The sequence below is a fragment of the Pongo abelii genome, chromosome 11 (assembly GCF_028885655.2).
Source record: "Pongo abelii isolate AG06213 chromosome 11, NHGRI_mPonAbe1-v2.0_pri, whole genome shotgun sequence".
Lineage (NCBI taxonomy): Eukaryota > Metazoa > Chordata > Mammalia > Primates > Hominidae > Pongo > Pongo abelii.
Genome location: NC_071996.2, coordinates 99,242,879 through 99,269,327, shown reverse-complemented (window position 1 = coordinate 99,269,327; position 26,449 = coordinate 99,242,879). Strand labels below are relative to the sequence as shown.

The 26,449-nt window shown below is 39.3% G+C and overlaps 1 protein-coding gene and 1 long non-coding RNA gene across 9 annotated transcripts in view; one reads left to right on the top strand and one right to left on the bottom strand.

Annotated features, from left to right (window-relative positions):
* The window catches only part of HECW2 (HECT, C2 and WW domain containing E3 ubiquitin protein ligase 2), a 399,402-nt gene that overhangs the window by 327,904 nt on the left and 45,049 nt on the right, over positions 1–26,449 (top strand). For all 8 annotated transcript variants that reach the window (XM_063712948.1, XM_063712946.1, XM_063712951.1 and 5 more), the window contains 2 exons: positions 11,924–12,007; positions 15,819–15,928. In XM_063712948.1, the coding sequence (XP_063569018.1) occupies positions 11,924–12,007; positions 15,819–15,928 (194 nt within the window). The remainder of the gene's footprint in view (positions 1–11,923; positions 12,008–15,818; positions 15,929–26,449) is intronic.
* On the bottom strand, positions 6,872–9,909 carry LOC134759612 (uncharacterized). The gene is made up of 3 exons (XR_010136067.1): positions 9,688–9,909; positions 9,477–9,608; positions 6,872–8,028 (listed from the first exon to the last, which is right to left on the bottom strand). It is a non-coding gene; the product is annotated as an uncharacterized LOC134759612 (long non-coding RNA).

Here is a 26,449-nt window from a genome sequence, read left to right as displayed (position 1 = left end):
ACATCTTGTATGCAAATATTTTGTCATCATCACCAGGAATTGTAGTGCTGGCTTCTCTCTATTAAGTATAAAAGTTGAATAAAATCGGCCGGGCGCGGTGACTCACGCCTGTAATCTCAGCACTTGGGGAGGCCGAGGCAGGCAGATCACGAGGTCAAGAGATCAAGACCATCCTGCCCAACATGGTGAAACCCCGTCTCTACTAAAAATACAAAAATTAGCTGAGCATGGTGGTGCGTGCCTGTAGACCCAGCTACTTGGGAGGCTAAGGCAGGAGAATCGCTTGAACCCAGGAGGTGGAGGTTGCTGTGAGCTGAGATCGCACCACTGCACTCCAGCCTGGCGACAGAATGAGACTCTGTCTCAAAAAAGAAAATAAAGGTGAATAAAATCAACTAAACAACCCAGAACCCTATTTAAAAAAAGAAATATGAAAAAAAAATTTAAGCCAAGCGTTTATCCTAGATGTGCAGATTATAATGAAATTAATGACATACCTTTTTGAGTGTAACTTAAGTAAGCAAAAGTAGCATACAGTTTATTGAATTGAGATATATAGAGTTCCAGACTTGGTATTCACATTTTTCCATAATAAAAACAGATTAGAACCTAAGTAGGGAATCTGATACTCTCTAAAACCGAGCCTCCTCTTGCATGAGCCCTCTCTTCTAAACAACTTTTCAAAACATCATTTCTCAAGCCCAGTTTTACTTTCCTGTATACATGCTGTTCCCCTTCCCTGGCAAGCTTTTCTCTCCTTCTAAGTTTGGGAAGCAAGATTTTTCCACTAAAACCCAGCAGAAGATTTCTCTCCTTGAAATCTTTCAACTCCACTGTGGACTCTCACTTTCATGATCTAGGCTAGTATTTCTCTATCTAAGTGTGCTAGGCATCAGTGGGGATAGGAAAAGAAGAGTTTCTCCTGAAAATCTTTCTTAACCCCAAGTCCAGTTGTCACCTTTACTGGTAGAAGTATATTTGCCTGGTGGTACCATCCTGGCCCACAGCAGTGATTTTCAAATACTGATCCACTAAGTTGTGCCAAACTGTTTTCATCAGTATCACCTGGGAAACTTTATATAATACAAAATGCCAGGTCATGCCTCCTCCAATTCCTCTCCCTTCTCTGAATTTATACCTCCTGTTCTCCCATGCCCTACCCAGAAATTTAATTCAAGAGGTCTGGGGTAGAGCCTAAGAATTATTTTTTCAAAACCTCTCTGTATAATTCTGATGGCACAGTTGGCTGCAGTAACCTTTGGTCTTGACACTATTTTGATGATTAGTCATGAAACATATCACATTGTCCTTTGTACTGGTTTGACTTTATGACTTTTGTGTTTTGATTTGACTTTTCAAGTCCTTATGCGTTATTTTCCAATTAGATTTTAAGAGCCTTGCAAATAGGGATCATATCCAACTCATCATTATTTTTCCTCTTTACTGTTCAAATATCTAGAATAGCATTTTGCACATACTGAATGTAAAAATATATATGTATATAGTTGTTGATTTGAAAATAAATTACCAAATATTCTTACGATATTCTTGGTCTCATGTCTTTTTTTTTTTGGGGGGAGACGGAGTCCCACTCTTGTCGCCCAGGCTGGAGTGCAGTGGTGTGATCTCAGTTCACTGCAACCTCCGCCTTCCAGGTTCAAGCGATTCTCCTGCTTCAGCCTCCCGAGTAGCTGGGATGACAGGTGCCCACCGCAACACCCGGCTAATTTTTGTATTTTTAGTAGAGACGGGATTTCACCTTGTTGGTCAGGCTGGTATTGAATGCCTGACCTCCGGTGATCCACCCACCTCGGCCTCCCGAAGTGCTGGGATTACAGGCATGAGTCACTGTGCCTGACCTTGGTCTCATGTCTTTAAAGTTGTCACTACCTTCTAAAGTTTGTAAAGGCTGAAGCTACACAAAATTTCAAGTATTATGCTATAAACACTGTGCATATAAAAATCCCAGTTTCACCTGGTTTCACATGGTTAATAACATTTGACTCAACTCTTAGTGCTTTCCCCAACATAAGCATGCTGTTCTTAACCACGGAAAAATTATAATAATTATGCAAGTGAAGATTTTGTATGTTTGTTTATTATGGCATCCACTCAGTAATCCATGTTCCCCTAGAGAATCTTGTGTAAGAAGTTTCAGTTTTAAAAAATTGTAGAAAGGAGCCCCTCAGTGATCTAATTAGAAATGTTAGCAATCCTCGACCTCAAAGTGAAACAAACAAACAAAATTCTTCCTCTTTTGCTAATCACAAAATAAAGAGAACTCTATTTTCTCTCTCTTCTACCACTTCCAACCAACACATACCACTAGTTAATATCTGTTCCTCTAAGTGTACCCCATCCCCCACAAAAGAGGAAACTCAAGAAGTTTTTCACTTTTTCTCTGCACTCCACATTAGTGTGTAATACGTATTAACATATCTTTAAATCTCCACCATCAGAGAGATTAGGTGATCTAATATACCTGGACAGGGCATTTGTCATTAGTCTTTAATGACTTGACAGAATCTTAACAGATCCTAACAAAGGGAAAAGCTGCAGGCCCAAGTTGGTAGCTTCACATTTTGTTTGTTTTCTTTCTGCTTTTTAGAGTCTGAAAAGTCTCTAATCTCCTAAAGATTGTTGAAGATTTTTTTTTTTTTAGTGGCATCTAGGGTCCTCAGTTAAGCATAATCTTTCTTCTAGCATAGGATTCACATGGTAATCTATTTTTATGCAATTATTTGATAGGCTATGAAATATATTTCCATCTTTACAGAATGTGACCATGGGAAGCAGATGCAGTCATGATAAGTAAAAGGAAGGGGGAACTTAAATCAATGAGATAATGCCACTCCTCCTATCCAGAGTGTGTGTCACACTGCACTTTCATTTTCTGTCAAGTTTTTGGGAGTTAAATATTTTGCTTATCATAACATTGTAAAGGGGAAGTTTGTATATCTAAGAGAACATTCTGTTTTATATAGTTGTGAGGAGCATTCCCAGAAACACAGGGGTGGGAAATAGGTTGAGCTTCTTTAATTTCCTATTTCAATGATATTTTTGATAACAGATTTATGCATGGAATGGAGCCACTGAGTAATCTATGTGTCAAAGTTCACTGTGGACCTTATATTCATACCTGGAGCAAGGATTCCCAGTACCAACATAGCTTTGTATATGTCCTTTCTTATCTGCGGCACACCACTTAAGATAAATATTCCTTCTTATTTTTCCCAGAATATAACGATAAAAGTGGTAGCCCTTGAGAGATTGAAGTAGGTATACCTCTTTACTTTGTGTTTTCTGGTTTGCTTGTGATTCATCCTAAGCCAGAGGATAGCAGGCAATTCATTTAGTTTGCATCTATGTATAGTTTTCTCTTCCCTGAGACTTCACTGGTGTGTCTTCCTGTCTATGTGGCTATGGTTTTCCATGCATTGTGATATGGCTTTTACTTTCAACTGCTGTATTTAAATCACTGCTCCCTATAAATTCATTTATCATGCAAATGTGAATGGTACTAAGTTGCGGTCCTTTTTTTTTTTTTTAAACAAACCTCAGGAGATGTTTATTTCCCCTGTTAGAAAAATCAGCTTCCAAAAGTCAGTACCCCATCTGTAAAATGGGTAGTGTCCCCATTGGATTATTATATGCTACTACTGGTTCTCATGAAAGATGTTTGTATGCTATGACATTAAAATAAAAGCTGAAAAAATGTTCTAACATTTTATACGAATACAAATATATTCATTAGAAAACAACCTTTAACAATATTTTATAGGTGAATTTAATGCACATTTAAAAATTCAATAAAATTTTTAGTATTGGTGTTTGTACAGCACTGTGTAATGAGAAAGGCTATGAACCTGAGTTAAGAGTTGAGAATTTCCCCTCTAATATGATTATTAGGTCCAGTCAGTAAATCTGTTCCCTGCTAGTCCAGCTCTCCCCAGGCACCAGTGATTATTTTTGGCAGCAGGCTGTTTCCTCCTTGAGTGCTTCCTATATAACTCCCCTCACCATGAGGACATGATCTGTGATAATTTTGTCATTCTGGGTAGATTCGATCATTCCATATTTTATGTTATTAGGAAATCAGTAGCTTGGGAGTCAAGAAATTCTGAACCACAAAAGGCAAATGGATATGTGTCTCAGGATTCACCAGACTAGAGGCAAATGCAGACTTGAACCTTCTATTTCCTTTCATTATCCTATTTGAAGAGCCCTGGGGTTTTGTTAGAGTTTAATTTTACTCTTAATTTTTTTTATTTTAAAAATAATCGCCGATTTTGAAATTTATCAAACAATACAGAATTTTAGGTAATAAAAAGTTAAAGTTTCAAAAGCTATCTTTCATAAGATAAACCCTAGTGTTCAAAATTGCTAACCTATTTCTTTTCCAGCTTTGTGGCAAATGAATTTTTCTACATATAATATTAGACTGGAAATGTTTGTCTTGGTTAACATCTGAAGTACTTGGTGAAAATAGCATGAATTTACTTCTGCTGATCTGTATGCATTTTCCTGTTAAGACCTGCCTAGCTCTCTCCCTTAGTCCTCTCCTGATTTGTTTACTTATCACTCAGATGTCTGGACCAACATGGCAAACTTCTGGTCTTTGCTGTACCAAACTTAAATAATAGCAAATCTGGACTGAGGCTATTATTTTCCTACAGACAGTTTACAGAGGGATAATTATTGAATTTTTAAAGACACCTTTTCTTTTTTTTTCTTTTGAGACAGGGGGTCTCACTCTGTTGCCCAGGCTGCAGTATAGTGTCGCGATCACAGCTGACTGCAGCATCAACCTCCTGGGCTCAAGCCATCCTCCTGCCTCAGCCTTCCAAGTAGCTGGGACTATAGGAGCACACCACCTTGCCCTGCTAACTGTTTTATGTTTGTTTTTTTTTTAATAGAGATGGAGTCTTGCTATGTTGTACAGGTTCATTTTGAATACCTGGGCTTAAGAGATCCTCCTGCTTCAGCCTTCCAAAGTGCTGGGATAACAGGCATGAGCCATTGTGCCTGAACACCTGATTAAAATAATTTATTGACACCACATAGTAATGGTCATTGGGAAGTCCTAATAGTAGACTCTGTCTCACTGGGAGAGCAGCAGTAATGGCTCTTAGAAGGTAGTTGAGTATAGTTCTTAAGATTTTGTTCAGGTTTGGAGCCAGAAAGACCTAGGTTTGAATTCTGGCTCTGCAATTTACCCACCAGGTGACTTTGAATGAGACATTAAACAACCTCCAAGTTGTCATCCTCATCTGTAAATTGGGGATCGGAATTTCTAACTTCCAGCATCTTTTTGAAGATTAAATAAAATAATATATGTATAAACCATTTGGTACTGTGTAAGCATAGTAAGCATACAGTAAATTTAAATCAATATTATATTAGTAGTCTGCCCTTCACTTCTTTGTTCTATCAGAAGGACTCAGTTTAAAGTAATTTGCCCCTAAACTTACTCTAATTCTAAAAACCACTATTCCTGAAATTAATCATGCATATAAATGGACCAATGTGATTCTGTGGGTATAATTTAAATGCAACTAGGATCTAGGATCTCTTTTCCTTTTTGGGGTGGGGAGCAGACAGAGTCTCACTCTGTCACCCAGGCTGGAGTGCAGTGGGCACAATCTCGGCTCACTGCAACCTCTGCCTCCCGGGTTCAAGCAATTCTTGTACCTCAGCCTCCTGAGTAGCCAGAACTACAGCGATGCACTACCACGCCCGGCTAATTTTTGTATTTTCAGTAGAGATGGGGTTTCACCATGTTGGCCAGGCCGGTCTTGAACTCCTGGCCTCAAGTGATCTGCCTTCCTGGGCCTCCCAAAGTGTTGGGATTATAGGCATGGGCCACCGTGCCTGGCCGTCTTTAATTCGACTATTAATTTGTTTATAGGAGGGCTTTTTAGTGGTGCTCTCACATTGTTTCCTACAGGGAGCTTTTCTCTAAAATCTTTTACATTTACTCAATAAAACCAGCCTTGACTGCTCCATGCCTAGACTGAGGACTGAGCCTTCTGGCTCGAGGTTTAGCTGGAAATTACTGAGGGCCAAAATATCATGGCAGTATCATTAAGATAACGTTTTAGAAGCCATCCAAAGGTATATTAAAATATCTTTCCAAGCAGCTAATTATCTTGTAGGCCTCTTAAGAGATTAGAGACTTTGTTCTTCAGGGCAGTAAGGAACACAGATTCTTAGAACCTGTCATCTATTCTGTGACTTCTGCAAAAGGAATAAGTGCTAGTCATGTTTTATTTGAATGGATGTACTAATTTATAGATCTACATATGCTTTTGAATGATATGTATATATCTAATTTTCACATTTTTGATGCATGGAATCTCTTAACTATTAATGTCAACTTTAAGACAACTGGACAGTCAATCACCTAAAATTTAAAAGGCCCAAAACAGGAACTCCAATAGCCAAAATTAGTTTAGGTTCTTTTCACAGTATCACACTCAGATATACGTTAAATTATTTTCTGATAAACATTGTTCTCTGATGTAACTTTGAAAGATTCCCCAAATTACACATGCATTCATCCACTGGATATGTCTCCAAAGTATTGTGGTTTTTTGCTAATAAGTGGTTCAATCATGATTTTCAAGATGGTTTTCTTACATGAGGAATAATCATATTTTAGGTATATCTGTTTTACTGTTGATTTTTCCTACATTCTGTTATATTTATGAAGAAAACAGTTCAGTAAAATGTCGTTTTCCTTTAGTAACTCATTAGACTTGGACTCTCTGTGGACCAAAGCAAAATATCAGTGCTGAAACCAGTCTCAGTGCCTTCCCCAACCCCAAAAGAATAATAAATCCACTTCTAAATCATGGAGAACAATGAATTATTTGTGATAACACAAAGTAGTTTTTAATAAAATCTGCTTTTTACTTATATTTAAATAAATTGCCCAGTTACTGAATCAGAAGCATTTCTTACAAAGCAAACAAAATAAGCATCCCTTCTATGTTAATAACATGTTAATAATATGTTGGCAAGTTGATTTAGAACAACTTGCCAACAATACAAACAGAAAAAGGAGTAGGTCAACAGAAATCTAGTTTGGCTTTATTTTCAATAGATCATACTGTCTGTTGAAAAAGGAATAAATGATTATGGAGCCTATCTAATAATATACTCAATAGTTTAAAATTATTGAGTGCTTCCTATATAATAGGCTCCAGGCTAAGTATTTCATTTGCATTCTATAATTATGTTTATTTTAACATGAGGAAACAGAGTTAAGTAACTCTCTTAAGTTCTTAGCATGCAGATAATTTATATCTATTTATGACAAACTTTGTCCCTACACATGTGGCCAATTAATTTCACGTCTCTGGGTCCATAAGAATCATATGACCATAATGGACTTAAATTCCCATAACCTTTCAACTGTTCGGCTATATCCGTCAAGTCAGACAGTGCCCTGTGACTGTAATAAGGAGTATGAATGATCAGTGCTGGTCTTCCTTTCTTGACATTATACCATTAGGCAAGTCAAAGCATTTCTCTAGAACTGCCTGAGGGCAGTTTTTGAAAACATGTATTTGTGAATGTGCCACTGAACTGTATCTAGAGGAACCAGGATGTGCAGAGTTGGCAATCCAGAGTTTTGTGGTTTTGAGCATTGCTGCTTCTGGTTGTCTCCGAACACATGACCTTCTTTAACTTCACCAAAATATTGGGTGGTTTCATGGGAATGTTTTCTGTGGGAATTCAGTCTTGAGACTTTGTTCATTGTCCTCAAATGATCTAGTAGAGTTGATCTTCTGGGGTGATTCCTTGCAGAGGAGGAAGTGGTTACACATATTTTGAGAGTCTGAGAGACAGCAGTAGCTGGAGACATTTTCCTGAGCTTGTCGCTGTATGGTTTAGGTTCTTGTTTTCCAGTTGTGAGTTTTCATGTTAAGAGATTGCCTTTTTACCTGCTTTTACGTTTCTCTCCAGTGGATTCTGTTTTAGTAAATAATTGGACATCAGCTTTCCAATTCTTTTTTTATTTCTCTGCCACAGGAAAAAAAAAGAAAAAAAAAAAGAGAGCAAGATTGTTTATTCGAAACACCGGGTGGATTCTTAGGGGAAATTGTTAGGAGCCACATATGTTGTTAAAAACTAGAAAAAATCAATAACATTTGAATTAATGCTATTAATATGAGGGTGTTTTGTTTTTCAGAAGCCAAATCACCAATCTTGAGACCATTATCGGTGGAAAGACACATTTGCACCTTTCTGTGCTTGTGTTTGACTTGATTCTTTTGATTTTTGCATCTCTGGCCTAGCATGTGCCTCCTTGGAATTATCAGTCATCGTTTTTCCTTCTTAACAAAAAGCTTATTTTTATCTACTGATTCATTAGTTTGATAAGCCAATTCATTTAATAGTGTAACCTGAAATACAATACTGAAGGATAAAACATATCATTGAATGTGCCTTGGGATGAGTGGATTCTACCACCACTTTTCTATTTGCAAACTATTGCAGAACTTTTGTTCTTAGAATGAGCCAGGATATCTTTTATGCATTATTTAGCATGAATGCATAATTTTCTTTTTAAATCCATCTCTTTTATTTTCTCTTTAGCCTGTGGTAATTTACATGTACATTACTTAACCCCACTTGATCATTTTCATGATGCAAGTTAATACAGTAAGAGAAAAGGTTTTTTTAATTGCTAAGCGAAGTGTGCGTAAGTGGCAGATGGGGACTGCTGTTATTATCATATTGAACATCAAGGCCCTGGCAGCCTAAGGGCAGCCGGGTGTGTTCGCCGTCCCTTTAAAAGCTCACCTCTGATCACTTTGCACCAAGTGCCCTATAAATACAAACGTGGGACCCAAAGTCATATGGCAAGATTCAGTCATAAATGTCATCCATCTCATCTAAAATATTATTATATTGTTTCATGTGCTTTGATCATCAAAGTGAAGACCCAACATTTAAAAATTCTTGCAGAGCTTGAGCTTATGTATGCAAATTTCTAGTAGACCAAGGATGCCAGTTTGAGAATCACTGGTCTATAGTATACTGGGCAAATACCTGGTAACCAAGAAGCGGTTCATTTGTTTTTCTCAGAAAAGATTGGTGGCATTTCCAGGACGTCTGCTGACTTCTGTCTCTTCCTCAGCCTTGATCTGCTCTCTTTACAGGCAGTAAACTAATGCCTTCTTTGTTTCTACATGAAAGGACTTTATAAAGAACTGTTTAGACCAGGAGCAGGTATAAAGCCTAACCACGCTTCAATTAAGTGAACAGAAGAATTTAAATATTTTTACATCAAATGAGAATTACCTTTTGACTTTCTGTCTTCCACTGCACTGTAAGCTCCTTGAAAAGGGACTTTCTCTTACTCCCCATTGGATTCCCAGTGTGTGGTACCATGACTGGCACACAATAGGCACACAGAAAATGTTCACTGAAAGAATGACTCAATATCAACATACGAAAGTACTTACTGGTGTGATGTACGTCAGATGACATGTTCCAGTGTCTGGTTCCTGGAAGCATATGACCCATAGCTTGTCATTGTGATGAATTAGCTGGCCCGGTAGAAAATTGGTCTCAGCCTGCCTCTCATATGTTCTCACCTGAAAAATCAGACCAGTTGCCTTCACAGACTGCTAGTTTATATCTGGAAAGTGATGAAAAGTTTCCCAGTTGGCATACCTCCTCTGGTGCCTTTGTCCTTTCTTTTTCTCATCCTATCATCCCTGTGACTCAAGAAGCGATGATGTTTTTCTTATTCACAGGAAACTTACAAGCTGCAGACCAGGGCCTGATATCTACCATCACTCAACTCCTTCTGTGTAGCTCCAGTTAAGGAAGGAGGGGAGAGTGCTCAGCCTGTTTGTTTTTTGTCTTGTTCTGTTTGCCTGGATTCACTGTGTTGATAGACAAAAGAGATAAGCTGCATATTTGTGGGAGATAGCTTTTGATTCTTCAAGATCAAAGCATAGTGTTACTGACCCTTATAAGAATAGTTCTTTGGTTAAGTTATTATTCATTTTTCTTCAAGATAACTTTTCTCTGATTTAGCTTTTATCAGCCAACATTTACATCTCTTATCAGAAAAACCATTCACCAGATAATGGGCCTGGGTTTCCATCACGTGTTTCAGATGTATGATTCCGAAACTTGAGGGAAAATGTTCTGCCTGGTTCAAGCCTTCACTGAAATAACCTTAAGCAGAGAGAGGCTGGCCTTCTGAGCAACTACTTTACATACATGCCTGCCACTAATTTCTAATAGTCTTTAAAAAAAAAAAAAAAAAAAGTAGTTAGCTGCTGGCAATAAAGTACAGAAAGGCAATAAAGTTTGGCAAATACTAAAGATTAGCTGCTTCATCTATCATATAAAATGGATCTAGCCAGAAGAAACCAAGGACTGAACTCTGTTTATCATACCTCGTAAGCTGTGTGGCTAAGGGCAAATCCATTGACTTTTCTATGCATTAGGGAACTTTTCATGTGAACATGAAACCTTGCCTTCCACCTCAGTGCCTTCCAGTCAGCAAGCAATCTTAAGAAAAATATTTCAAATTTGGGAATATAAAAATCAGTGCAACTTGGCCAGGCATGGTGGCTTACGCCTATAATCCCAGCATTTGAGAGGCCAAGGCAGGCAGCTCACATGAGGCCAGGAGTTTGAGACCAGCATGGCGAACATGGCAAAACCCTATCTCCACCAAAAGTACAAAAATTAGCTGGGCGTGGTGACGCATGCCTATAATCCCAGCTACTCAAATGTCTGAGGCAGGAGAATCATTTGAACCCAGGAGGCAGAGGTTGTAGTGAGCCAAGATCATACCACAGCACTCTGGCCTGGATGACAGAGTAAGGCCCTGTCTCAAAACAAACAAACAAAAAAATCAGTGGAACTTTGTGAAAATATCAAATAGAAAAACAAGTTGCTTTGTAGATAAGAACTAAATCTAAATAAATACTTATATCAGTGATTGGTATTTTACTTTATGGTATAGGAATCAGAATATATTGTCCATAGCACTCAGAATAAAATTGCATATTTGCATTATCCTCTATATTCCAATGAAATAGAATGATTTTAGTACCATAATCTGTGTTTTTATTTTTTTCCTCATCTTATAAAAGTTAATATGGTGTGCTTTGAAATAGCATGATGTAAATGAGGGAGGAAAGCAACTAGGAAAAAAATTATTAAAATTGTATTCATATAACAAATTGAAAAGAGTGACATGATGACTCATCAAACAAAAAGAAAAAAAACTGGTGTTATCACATTTATCTATAACAAAATAATGATAGAAATAACTCACCTTGTGTTTGATATGTATAGGTATATATACATTTGCACAGGTATGCACACAATCTATTTCACCAACTGTTGTACAAAGTATTTCAGTTTTTCTTTATTTAAAAAAGGCATATGCTTTTACACTGAATATATAATGCATAGATACTATCTGCTTCCAATTAGGAATGAGCTCATCACATGTAACTTAAAGGTATGGCCTCAGGAAAATAGATGACTCTCCCAACGCAATCCCTTTTTGGAACAGCAGGGCATCAGCCTAAGACTATTGCTAAAATTCAGGCCCACAGTCAGCTTTAACTCAAAGCAGACACTGATTTTATTGGTTGAATGGTATACTATTTATAGTACTTGGGCAGCAAAATGATGAAGCCAGTGAAAGAATCTTTCTCCCCACAACATTAGAACTGGGAGGTGTTGATGCTTACAAGATCCCCCCTTGAAGGCAAAGACCATGTCTCTCTTGGATGTGTATTCCTACGGTATCACACAGTAGCTGCCACATAATAGGTACCAAAAAACATCATGACTATTATAAAAAATGCTCTTTACTACTGAGTTATAGCCTAAAGGTCTACCATATACATTTTGTGCTGTCTCTTTTCTTGAATAGGGAGAAGATCCAATTTATCCGAACTGAAGGGACTCCAGGATTGGTGCGCCTTTCAAGCGATGCAGACCTTGTTATGTTGCTGAGGTACGTACGTAACACTCGCTCTTGAAGCAGAAGGTCTCTTGTCATCAGATATCATGGAACATTGTAGAAAATAATATGCCAATATTCATAGCCTAAAAATTATTCTTATTCTTTAGACTTGTGGAAATATTTTGAAGATTTAGGGTGCTGATTGAGTGATCATTCACTTCAGGTTGCATTTGTTACATTGAGATCTGTTTAATTTTGTTTTCACCCTGCTGGCAAGGGAGATGGTATTGGAAAAGGGAAAGGTGGTAATGAATAGAATCTCCCACTCACAGAATGGAACAGAAGGGTATCTGAATAAGGCATCCACCGTTTACCCCTCAGTGTTTACCCTTTCAGTTTAATATTCTTTCAAATGTTTTTCTCAAAATATGTTTTGTCCCCTTTTGCTGACTCAAGGCATTATTTATTTACCTTGTGGTTTTGAAAGTGTACGTTTGGGAAATCAGATCAGAAAGTTGACATTTGGTCTATGCTACTCATTGCCAACTTGATAGACCTTCATAAAACTGACCAATTATTTTCACCCCCACCCCCACCCCCCAATGGTTAAATCAGCTTTGGTTTTAAATTTTAGAGTAGTTTAGAAAGGAAACTGGCAAGTTTTCAAAAGACTTTCTCATTTTTTGTATTATCCCTCAAATGTAGGCAAGCCAAAGTAAGATAATGCTTTGCTCTACCCAGTGGTTGGGATGCTCATCCCTGTAACCTCCAGAGACTTAGAAGGAACATCATACTGAGCCTTTCAGGCAAGGTTTTGTTTATCCCTGAGTGCTAATAACCTCATTCAAGTATTCAAGATGATCTTGACCCTGACCATTTCTAATTCTCCATTCCATAGTTGCTGTATTTGTTGCCATATTTCTGACCGCCCATGTGATTGTTGTCAGAAAACTTTTTATTTATGTGTAGTCAAAGCATAATTCAAAGGGATGTACTAACTTTCTATAGATACTTCTTCAGTTGACTCTGAATAGGACCTATGGTGGGGGTAGCTTCTCGACCTAGTGGGTGGCGTCTCTCCTGTGGTATTGAGCCAGTTGTGAAACCAGCATATAGTATGCTAGGTGGTCAGGAAGACTACTGGTCAATTAATATTTCAGTGTGTTGTTTCTATCATGGTTTGGTTGGTGATAAAATAGTTTAAGTTTCTGTTAACAGAATTCTGGCCAGGATATGCTCTTTTTCTTCACTATAGAAAGCTAAGGTTTTTTTATTTTAAACTAAGAATTCTGCTTTTGGAATTAGTGAAAACAGAAGTCATAATTATCATTCACCTATCCATAGTTAAATAATGTTTAGATGGTATAGTCTTAGATTTATTTTACTATAGCTTATAATATTTGTACTTTGATAACACAACAGTTTGCATGAGTTTCTATGTGTTAAGTAGTAGAATTCAAATGTATTTGAATTCAGATAATTCAGAACTCAGTCATACATAAAGAGGAAGGCTGCATTTTCTCCTCTTTGGGAAAATAAGCAGGTTCTCTAAAGCTAATGGGCCTTTGGAGAAGTGTGAGAAATTTTCTTACATATAATAGTTCTATAATTATTGTATACAAATGATGTCATTAAATTCTAGGCTTTTCATGTGGGTGATCACATGTGTTTATTATTTTAATAATAGTAAACAATACAATTTATTATATGTACATGCTTAATAAGTAATATAATTAGTGATTATTGAAAAATTTGGGATTTTATTCATGTCCTCGATTATTTATTTATTTATTTATTTTTGAGATGGAGTCTCGCTCTGTTTCCCAGGCTGGAGTGCAGTGGTGAGATCTCATCTCACTGCAACCTCCACCTCCTGAGTTCAAGCAATTCTCCTGCCTCAGCCTCCCAAGTAGCTGGGACTACAGGTGCACGCCACCATGCCCGGCTAATTTTTTGTATTTTAATAGAGACGGGGTTTCACCGTGTTGCCCAGGCTGGTCACGAACTCCTGAGCTCAGGCAATCCACCTGCCTCGGCCTCCCAAAGTGCTAGGATTACAGGTGTGAGCCACAGCACTCAGCCCTTTATTTTTTATTTTATTTTGGAATTGGAATGATTTGAATTAGTGACTACAAACTTCAGTCAGCATACTTGTCACTTACCTAATGGAAGCCTTTGTGTCTATTTTAATGTTTTGTCTAATTTCTTAAAAAGGAAAAATCACTCCTGGTACAAATTGACTTATCAGTAAGCTGCAATGTAGAGATAGTGTTGCTCTAGGACATTATTCAATTCAGAATAAACCCATGTAAAGTTATTTTCCCACAGGGCTATTTTAAAACCCAATAATTTTTAAATGACCTTGTTTAATTTGTTATTGATTTTTGTATTTCAAGTATCTTTTCACTAACTCAATTCATGTAAAAAATGTACCTCTATCAGAGCTCATACAAGAAATGATTGATAAATTTGGCTACATAAATATTTTTAAATGGATATAATGAAAGATACCACATATAAAGGCATAGAGAAAGATAATCAACTGGAAGAATAGATTTACAACATGTAAAACAAACAGATCAGCCGGGTGCAGTGGCTCACGCCTGTAATCCCAGCACTTCGGGACATCGAGGCAGGCAGATCATGATGAGGTCAGGAGATCGAGACCACCCTGGCCAACATGGTGAAACCCCATCTCTACTTAAAAAAAAAAAAAAAAAAAAATTAGCTGAACGTGGTGACTCGCACCTGTAGTCCCAGCTACTCGAGAGGCTGAGGCAGGAGAATCACTTGAACCCAGGAAGCGGAGGTTGCAGTAAGCCAACATCGTGCCACTGCACTCCAGCCTTGCAACAGAGCTAGACTCTGTCTCAGAAAAAAAAAAAAAAGAAAACCAGATTGTGGATACATAAAGAAGGCCTTTAAAAGAAGAGAACCCGATAGAAAAATGGATAAAGGTTATGAAAAGACATAGAAATGGAAGTATGAATAGCCAATAAACCCGTGGAAAGATGCTAGTAATGTAAGTGTAGTTTCAAATAATGAGATATCATTTCACAGTATTAGATTTGTAAAAGTCCGAAAGTCTGAATACCTAATGATATACATAAGAACTCTCATATTGTCTGGGCTTAGTGGCATTGCAGTTTCTACAGTCTTGTTGCAGTACAAACTGACACTGTCTTGTACAGCTGAAAAGAGCTCAGGTCTCTGGTTACTCTCTTTTAGGAGAATATCAGAAACAGACATTTCAATATGGAGAAGAAAGAAGACAATTAAATGGTCTAAGATCCAAATCCTCACATTTGAAAAATAGTAGCCAGGGTAAACAAGGGAACTAATTATTTTGTGATTGTAGTTATTTAAGAGGTGTTTTGTTTTATTTTGCTTTTAATTATCCAATTAAATCCTAAGCCCTTAGAAGGCTGAGACCCTGTTGTTTATTTCTTGGAATGAGGATGTAGAACATACTTAGTATATTTATGATGGGTTCTCAATAAACATTTTCTATTTTGTGTTGGAATCCTGTTTCCAAATCTGAAAACCCAGGTATGATTTTCAAACAAACATGTACACTCAAACTCACATGTTGAAATAGTAAAATAAAATCATGTTGTCCAAAGTTGGTAGGAAAACAGGGAAATAGCCACAAGTTCACAAAAAGTACCACAGCCAGCCATTTTGTCCCAAGAATTACCTGCAAGAGAAAGGGGGTGGGTGCTCTCTTTGGGATGTAAACCGGGCGGGTGCTCTCTTGGGGATGTAAACCGGATCTTGGATGGAATATTCTACTCCTTTGGGATTTAGGCTTTTCCCCACTACTTTGGCTGAAGTACCCGTTTTGTTTCTTGTCTTTCCCCAGCTTATTTGAAGAAGAGATAATGTCATATGTGCCTCCACATGCCTTACTCCACCCCAGCTACTGTCAGTCCCCACGTGGCTCTCCCGTGTCATCTCCTCAGAACTCACCAGGTGAGTCTACCTGCTGCTTGCAGTAAATTCTCTGAGGAGTGAACCTTCGAGCCAGACGTTCTATCCTCCCTAAAGACAGAATAGGAAGGGAACACTTCAGGTACATCTTTGGTGTTAGCACAGATACATGTGTGCACTTCCTGTCTCCTAAGAGTGGCTTATTTCCATGAGGATTCATTTTGACAAAGAGATAATGAATAGGAGGATTAGTGGTATGACATACTCAGATATAGAATTTACTTTTCATGATGTTATGTCATACAATATCAGGACACAAAATATTAGGTTGCTTTTTGACTTTAGAAAGTTCTAGTGAAGAGAACTTTTTTGATATACAATGAAGATAAAGTCTCTACTCTCAAGAAATAATATGGAATTGAAATTGTTCAGTTTAATGGACTTGGACGTTCCTGCAATATTCATTAATTGCATTAGATAGAACAGAAATGGACTGGCAGATAGAACATGTTGATAGGTAAACTGAAATGTGTACATTCAATCTCTTTTTGAAAGAGATAGGCATGAATGAAAGAGTGAGTGGGTGGATGAATGGGTGGATGAGCAAATGGTAGAAAATGCAGCTTGGCAAATGAGCTTTGAAAATGAAGGCAGTCATGATGTTGACAGAATATCAGCTGTATATAGGTCCTTATTATAGGCAGTGCATTGTTCACACTTTAACAGCTATCAGAATTGAAAATGATTTCAATAGAAGTGCAAACTCCATATGTGTCACTAAGCTGCTGTATGTTCTTTGGTATATCACATGTGTTTTCACATACTGCAGTGATAATGAAGCTGCAGCCTAATTGGATACTGCAAACAGGAAAAGATCTACTAATTTGTTCATTTAACACAGATTTATGGAGCATCCAACTATGATCCAAGCACTGAATTAGACTCTAGGACTACAGAGATGAATAATACAGTCTCTTCCTTTGAAGAATTCATGGTGTGGCAGTGAGTCAACAAATGATTCTGTGAAGCTCTGTAGTTAGTTCTGTAATGAAGAAATGTATGAGAACATAGCTGTGGGAACAATTATTCTTTCAGGGCCGGGGATGGGGTATTTGGGGAAATATGAAGTGGAACCTTGAAGAATGATGAATAGGAGTTTACCAGGTGGACCAAAGAAAGAAGGACATTCTAGTGAAGGGGGTGATGTGTTAGGCCATTCTTGTGTAACTATAAAGAAAACCTGAGGCTGGGTAATTTATAAAGAAAAGGGATTTCTTTGGCTTATGGTTTTGCAGACTGTACAATCATGGTGCCAGCATTTGCATGGCTTCTGTTGAGGGCCTCAGGAAACTTCTAGTCATGTCAGAAGGTGATGGAGAGCCAGCATGTCACATGGTGAGAGTGGGAGCCAGAGAGAGCAGGGGGGAGGTACCACACACCTTCAAACAATCAGATCTCCTGTGAGGTCACTCATCACCAAGGGAGTGGTGCTAAGCCATTCATGAGGGATCCGCACTTATGATCCAAACACCCCCCACAAGGCCCTACCTCTGACACTGGGGATTATATTTAAACATGAGATTTAGAGGGAACAAACATCCAAAAAAACCATATCAGGTAGCATAAGCTAAGCCACAGAAGCATGAAAGTAGTGTAGGAAATAGATACAAGTGTAGTTAATAGATACAAGGGAAGGGAAGTTCTCAAAGCTCAGGTTGGAAAGGTGGGCTAGGGCTGGTTGGTCATTGAAGCCTTATTATTATTATTATTTTGAATCGGAGTCTCACTTCTTCACCCAGGCTGGAGTGCAGTGGCGTGATCTCGGCGCACTGCAACCTCCGCCTCCCAGGTTCAAGTAATTCTCCTGCCTCAGCCTCCCCAGTAGCTGGGATAACAGACAGGTGCCACCATGCCCAGCAAATTTTTGTATTTTTAGTAGAGACTGGGTTTCATCATGTTGGCCAGGCCGGTCTCAAACTCCTGACTTCAAGTGATCTGCCCACCTCGGCCTCCCAAAGTGCTGGGATTACAGGTGTGAGCCACCACGCCCAGCCAGCCTTATTTGATCGTCCATGTGAAGCCAATGAAAATGTATAAGCAGAGGAATACCAATAATATCCTGTTTTTCAAAGATCAGTCTGGTGGCAATTGGGAGGATAAATTAGAAAATGAGAGACTGGAGACAGATTCTCAGAGAGGCTATTGCATTAGCCAGAGTAACATGATGAAAGACTGGACTAGGCAGTGGAGATGGGGACCAGGGAACAAATTGAAGGGATATGTAGGATGCAGAGACATCAGGACTTTGAGTAGAGGTAGGGAAGAGTCAAGGAAGATTCAAAGGCCCTCACTACCTAGGCTACCAGGCAGATGGTAGCACCCTCTGCCAAGAATGGGAAATGGTTAGACTCAAATTGGAAGATTGAATGAGTTTGGTGTTGGACAAGTTTTATTGAGAAATCTTTGGGCCATCAATGGGAGATTCCCAAAGACAGCTGGAAATGGCAGCCGTGGTGCACAGGAGAGGTTGAAAGCAAGGAATTCAGTGTACTGGTGGCAACTGAAACCTAGAGTATAGATTAAAGCAATTGGGGAGAAAGTCATTGAAAAAGAGAGGAAATAGAGGATGATGACATGAGAAACCTCAATATTTAAGGGATGAGCTGAGACAGAGGAGCAAGTGAAAGAAAGAGAGCCAACAGATTTTGAAGAGTTAGGAAGGTCTTTTCAGGGGAGCCAGGTTTCACAGAGGAGTGGTCAATAGAGCCACATGCTCAAAGGGCTCAGGAAGTCCCAGCTACTCACGGAGGCTGAGGTGGGAGGTTTGCTTGGGCTTAGAAGGTCGAGGCTGCAGTGAGCCATGATTGTGCCACTGCACTCCAGCCTGGGCAACAGAGTGAGACCCTGTCTCAAAAGGGGGATAGGGCATCAAGAAAGATGAGATCTGAAAAGAGGCCTCATTTAGATTTGAAAATCATGACATTATAAATGGTCTTTGCCAAAGCAGGTTCTGTGAAGTAATAGGTTATAAACCGGATCATGATTGGTGACAGAATGATACAGGATCTGAAGCAGAAGTCAAATGCTCTTTTCACGAAATCTGGAGGTGAAAAGAAAGCAAAATAGAACAGTAGTTAGGAGAAGAGAAAGGGAAGGGATTTTAGGATGGGAAGTTGAGCGTACGTGTGCAGAGGACACAGGACGTGAGTGGAAGGAAAGTGGTTTGTGGAATAAGGCAGGCTCATGGGCAGCACGACACTGAAGGCAGAAACACAGGCCAACTTTGGAACAAAATAGGGACACGTATTTTGATGACACAGGCTGAAAGAAGTGTATGACACTACAGGTAAGTTCAAAGGTTTAGGGGAAAACTGCATGAAATTCCCAACTGGGAATTTCATTCTTTTAGCAACTGTCTGATTTTAGGCAGGGTACCTCCTTCCCTGAGCCTGAATTTCTTTTTCTGTAAAATAGGGATAATAATAATTACCTCACCTCTCACGATTATTTTTGGAGAACACTTTGCTTGGTGCTTGGAACATAACAAGTAGCCAATAAAGGTTAATGTGTCGCTTTTTCTTTCTTTCTTTCTGGAAATTTGATTCTGAGAAGTAGTTTGTTCACATTTGAACCATTAATAACTGGAACATACGAACCCTGATTTGCAGAGCTGTCTGCTTAGATATTTAATCATGCAGAGTGGTCTTTATCTTAGTAAGAGCCTATGCTGGGGTTTAAAGTAGACCATCCCTTTACCTATGTTTTATGGTTAAAGACATGAAGCCATGTGGATTGTTGCTCATGCCAGTCAAGGCTGTCCTTTTCCAGGCCTTTTGTGTGGCCTGTCCTCCCTGAGGAAAAGGTAGATCGCCAAATGCTGCCCCTTCCGTGCCCTTTAAAGGCACGCACTTGAAGACTGCACACATTCTTCAAGACTGTATGAGCACTCTAAATGTGGCTAAGTTCACTTCCTCATTTAGCATCGCAAATGCACATGAGTAATCATTGGTGACAATAAAATCCATTCTAGAAACTTACATTTAGAGTTAAACATTTTCCAAAGACATGTGTAACCCAAATATATCTAAATTGCTAACAGTGTTTGTGGTGGTTTTAATTTTCAGGAAGAATCATCTCCATATTTTTGGCCTACTCTGTTTCAGTGGGCTTTGTTTGATCTTGAAACTGGGTTGTACAGCCTGTTATCAATGGAAGTCACTATAACAAATTCCACATGATACCAGGGCAGGACTACCTAACCTCATTTCCCCTCTGGAGGAATCTTCTGTTCCTTTGAATAAAATAGCTTCTCCTTCTACCAGGATTCCTGAAGGTTTTGTGAAAGCAACATTTCAAACAGATTTTTTTTAAGTGGTCTGATCCTCCTTGTGACTATAATTTCACCCCTCTTAGTGGTGTGAGAATAATATCGTGAAAATTATGACAGTAATAAATTTTAATAATCTTCATTGAGAATTCCTAGGAACCTGGTAAACTTTCCCCGCTTTTCCTCATTCCAAGCACATTGACATGTATTTTCAAGTGCAGAAGAGAGAGGGGCTTTGGAAATTTTGACTCACTGCTTTTTGCAGCTGTTAGAGTGCTCACCAAAATTTGTCAAAATTTTGGAATGTGAAGGTTTGTTTTTCTAGGACCATTAAAATGCCAATCCCAACCTCAGTGATGCCAGAAGGAAAAGATCTTTCCAAACACCATGTGGCTTATTATGCCAAATATGGGACCCAGAAGTTTATTTAAGCTGCACATTTCTAGGAAATTAAATGCAATAACACCTAATTTATCTGATATTATTGGAGATGTGCTCTCTTATGTGGATTTTCCAGGTAACCAAAGCTATGATTTTAACTGTATGAGAATTTGTTTAACCCCCTATTTGCTGAAACTCTTTCATAAATATATTATATTTCTCTTTACTTTCCTGTACACAGCACATTGAAGATATTTCATGGTTTGGGGGGATCATTGTGCCTATGAATCATGATGCAGAGCTCTTGTTACTTGACTAGAGCTGGACTCCCTGGAAACTAGCACCAGTAGAAAGTCACCTTCAACAGAAGTAAAACACTCAGCACAGAAGAGCCTTGTGGGTCTTTACTAAAGGTTGTCTTGAGGGGATGGGTTGTGAGAGGGAATTATTTCTCCCACCACATTGTGTACCCTTAATGATCTTCGTTTTCTTTCTGCCACCACAAAGTCTTAGCATTTTACCAGCTGTTTATGTCATCTTCTTCTCTTTTCACAAACAGTTCCTCTTCTCTGCTCACTCTCTCTCCTTTTCTTCCTTCCTCCCTCTCTATTCCTGTCTCTCTCTCTCCCTCTGCATGTGTGTGTGTGTGTATGTGTCTGTCTGTCTGTCTGTCTCTCTCTCATCTGTCCCTCTCCCTTTCCCCACCTTTCCTACAGTCCCTGAAGTAGCTTTAGAGTTGTTTTTAGAAAAGGTGTTTGATCCCTTCCCTTGACTCAGCCCTACAAAGATGATCTGGGAACCAAATTGCACAAATGAGGGATGCTCCCTGGGTGGGTAGGGATGGGCAAGTTGTGATCCCAGAGACCAAAAGAAAGCCCCAGACACTCTCTCTCATAGTATAGAGACTTAACTTTTTGTTGTTGTTAGCCTCCCTTGTCCTCACCCATAGAGCTGTCAGAGGGTGCCTGCTATTGGCAGACCCTTCACATTTCCCTTTAATAAATCACTTCCCTGTCAAGATCTCTGTCAAGGTTTGAGAAGTCAGAGCATTAAGTTATTTTCAATAAATGGTATGTACATGAACATCAGCAAGCTCCAAGAAATGACTTGAGGGCCTTTTACTACTCAGAGAATAAAGGAAAAACGCCAGGTTTTCAGTGCTTGTGCTTTGTGCCAGGGATTTGGACGTGTTTTTTCTTAAGTTCCAGTGTTGAGCTATATTCCAGAAGATGGAGCCTTCCAGAAATTATTGTAGTGCTTCATGTTTTGTTTTCATTCACTCACAGGGCATTTGTTTTAAATGTCATAGGGATTTTTTGAAAGTGAACCAGGAAAGAGGTGAGTGTCTGCGCTGTCCCAGGACAGAGGCATGGAGCCATGCTGGATCAGGCTAAGATCCAGCCCCTGTCCAATACGGAGAACCAGTGCTAGTCATCAGAACAATCCACGTTCTGGGTCACACACCCAGAATCAAAAAAGACTCAGACTGCCCGGGAGTTGGATGCCAAGCTATTTCTAGTGTCTTCTGAAATATTTCGTCAGATAGAATTGTTTAGTTTGTATATGATTATGCAATTTTGTAACAGTATATGAAAATAGGGTAACACAATATAGAAGTTCTTTAGACCTGCCTAGCAATGACAAAGCAAAAACTCCCTAGTATCTGTTACTGAAATTTTTTCCTGCACAATATTAGCAAAATGCTGACTATCCATGAAGTCAGCCCTTCATTTGATCACTTTCTAGATGTAACGTTGATCTTTTGTACCTGATTTTCTTTAAGACTGTAAAGACCATAAAATTCCTCTGTCTATAAAGTATTATAATCTAGAACTTCACTTATAGTTGTAGTTCTCATACAATTTTATTAGCGCAATCTTCCAAGAACATTTTTTATTTCCAAAGTGGAAGTAATATCATTCCTGCTCTGGAATTTCTTGGCAATTATACCTCACTTGTATTACGAATTTGACAAAGGCCAACAGCATAATTTACTGTAATTTTATTTATTTATTTATTTATTTTGAGACGAAGCCTCACTCTGTTGCCAGGCTGGAGTGCAGTGGTGCGATGTCGGCTCACTGCAACCTCCGCCTCCTGGGTTCAAGTGATTCTCCTGCCTCAGCCCCCAAAGTAGCTGGGACTACAAGCACACCCAGCTAATTTTTGTATTTTTAGTAGAGACGGGGTTTCACCATGTTGGGCAGGATGGTCTCGATCTCCTGACCTCATGATCCACCCACCTCGGCCTCCCAAAGTGATGGGATTACAGGCATGAGCCACCATACCCGGCCAATTTACTATAATTTTAAAATGAAATAATGTGTAAATGACTTCTTTCATAATGGAACTATGAGCAAAAGAATTTTTGCATTTAACAATTGCTGTCTCAGAGTTTTTATAATTAAATCCCTTTACCTAGAGTATAAACAGAATCAGAGCTAATTTTTATTGTGTCTGTATTGATATTGATGGAATGCATTATGGCATGTCCCACGTCCTTTTAAGCATCTCAAATTATGTAGGAGTAGTTAGTGTCTGTGCTGGTTTTTAAAGTAATCAGCTCTTAAAAAAACATGTTTCTTGGCCAGGCACAGTGGCTCATGCCTGTAATCCCAGCACTTTGGGAGGCCAAGGGGGTGGATCACGAGGTCAGGAGATGGAGATCATTCTGGCTAACACGGTGAAACTCCGTCTCTACTAAAAAAATACAAAAAAATTAGCCGGGCGTGGTGGCAGGCGCCTGTAGTCCCAGCTACTCGGGAGGCTGAGGCAGGAGAATGGCGTGAACCCAGGAGGTGGAGCTTGCAGTGCCCGAGATCGTGCCACTGCACTACAGCCTGGGCGACAGAGTGAGACTCTGTCTAAAAAAAAAAAAAAGTTTCTTTTGTGTCTTAAAAGATTTTCATTCAGTTCTTTGTTCTTCATTTTTCTCTCTCTTATCAGTGATTTTGCTCTTGAAAGTTGATTGATTACAGCTGTGTTCTGCCCTCTCTGGGTTTTCTAGTCTGCAGTTTCTCAGACTGGAGCACTGACACTTTGATTATGCCACCCCTGAGTGGACTTGAACTGCATGGTCCTATCCCTCATTCATCTAGGAGAGCAGCCTTGTGTTCATGGAGATAATGTTCCTTCGTGTTACAAATGATGCCTTTCGGTACACAGGAAATATTTGCTGTGTTAGTCCCTGGATACTGCCCATGTGTTTCACTGGTGATGTTTCACCTTCCTGTAAGGGAATAGTGGTTCTCAGCCATAGCTACACATTGGAATCATCTGGACAGCTGTATTTAACACTCATGCCTGGGTCCCACCCCACATTCTGGGTCTGTACACATTTTGTTGTAATGCATCTTGGGTGTGGCCTGAACATTGGAATTTTTAAAAGCTTCCTAAGTGATTCTAATGTGCAGTCAAGATTGAGAACCCCTGCCGAGGAGTCTCTTCAGCTTCCCAGATCTTTAAAGACAAGTTTATTCGCTTGCTTCATGACATAACTCAGCTCTTTGCCTAACTGGACAAACAGATCTCCAGACAGATTATTGGTCAATAGCCAGTTTTGTACAAATTCATTAGTAAAATCTCAATTCATTTCCCCGTCTTTAGTATTCACCTCTATGGAGATAACAACAGCTAACACTTATGTGGGCTCTCTTATGCCACAGTCGCTGCATGAAGTGCCATAAACACACTAACTCAGCTCATCCACACGTGTGGCCCTGAGCTCTCACCCCAATTCCAGCCCTGTATTTTTCAGTCTCTAGGGCATTTGGTTAGCTGTCACATCCAAGTCAATATGTATAAAGCTTGACATGCCCTTGCCCACCTGCATCACTTCCCACACTCTTCATAGCATCAGGTAGATAGATTTGGCTCAAATCCCAAATCTACTGTCACTGGAATATGACTTGGACAGGAAACTGCACCTTCATTTTCCTTAGCTGCAAAGTGGTTTGTGATGGTCCTAGTAATACCCGCTTCGTAGACTTGTGAGGATTTCTCAAGATCCCCTGTGTAATGTGCATCATCTGTAATGTAAGCAGGCGCTTAACAAGTAAGACCTGTTGTTATTGTTTAAATACACTTTATATTATCATCATGCTTCCCATTCTTCTTCCTTGCTTATCTATTCTTTTCCCAGTACATATTTCACATTGTAGATGTTTCTCTGAGTCACTCACTCCAGTGTAGTCCTTATCCCCTCAGGCTTCAATTACTGCCACAACTCCTAACTGGGGCTCTTTCCTCTTGCCCACCCTTAATTTACTCAACACACTCTGAAAATAATTTCTTAAATAAAACACCACTTGTATGTTATTCTTCTGCTCAAGAACCTATAAAGGCACTGTTCACTGCATCATGCCCAAACTCCTCTGCTGGGTTTTAAAAATTCTTGTCATAATTTGGCTCCAACCCTTCTGATCAATTTCATTTCCTGTTTACTCTCAGCACTCCTCCTCCACTCTAGGCTAGCTTGGTTCTCTCAGTGTCTTCTGAACACACATGCAGTGCTCATGCCAGCTCTTGCTGCTCTGTTCCAGTATAGGATATAAATTCTCCTTCTTTTGCAAGGTGTGGTTCCAATTAAGCTTCCTCCCTAAGGCTTTTTCCACTTTGATCTCTACTTATACTCATTTCTTTTTTATAACATTACTATTACTTTTGCATAACACTGATCTTAACAAATGTTTGCGGGGGTCGGGGGGCAGGCAGCCGTGTCATTGAGTGGCTGCCGCAGAGTGGTGAGCGTGTGCCTCGTCTAACAGAGTAGCTGCAGCTGCCCGCTGGATCCCCAAGGAAATGCAAGCCAGTCATTGCAAGATTTCCCAAATAATTTTCAAGAGAAAAATCTGGAATTTTTAAATTTGAAATTTAATTTGTAAATGTTGGCAATTAATTTAAAATATTCAAAAAAGATTATGGGGCAAGCAACCGGGATCTATAGGACTAGGTATAGCCCCAGGGGTATAGCTTTGTTCCCTCTGCTTTCTAGTCTGTATACCACCTAGTTCAGGAATTAATTATTCTCTAATTGTTTGATGTTTTATTTCTGTTTCCCCATCCCACTCCAGCAACCCCACCTTACTCATTTTGGACATCCATTGGTGAACCTAACATAGTATTCCCAAGGAATAACAACTATTTAGTTCACTCATTTGTTAGAGAAATTTTTAATGAACTTACATGGTATGTAATGAACAAGACTTCCCAGCTTTTGTTTTCTGGTTTCTTTCATTGGTTGGGAAATATTTAGTGGAAATATCCAGTGTTTTTGTCATGGCTCTGTGTCTGATATTCATCATCAGTTTTCATCCCAGCCTGCTGCTTGTGTCACCCAGTGACACAAAACCAGATTTTTCTATGGAAAGATGAACAATTGGCTGGGCATGGTGGCTCACGCCTGTAATCCCAGCACTTTGGAAGGCCGAGGTGGGCGGATCACCTGAGGTCGGGAGTTTGAGACCAGCCTGACCAACATGGAGAAACCACATCCCTACTAAAAATACAAAATTAGCTGGGCGTGGAGGTGTAAGACTGTAGTCCCAGCTACTCGGGAGGCTGAGGCAGGAGAATCGCTTGAACTCAGGAGATAGAGGTTGGGTTAGCCGAGATCACACCATTGCACTCCAGGCTGGGCAACAAGAGCAAAACTCCGTGTCAAAAAAAAGGAGAGAAACAATGTTACTTTTACATATTATTAGTGATAATTACCATTGAATAACGTATAAAATATCCTTATATAATCTAGATATTCTCAGTACTTGGCATATGTTAAGAATGCAATAAATGGTCTGGCGCAGTGGCTCACGCCAGTAATCCCAGCACTCTGAGAGGCCAAGGCAGGTGGATTACCT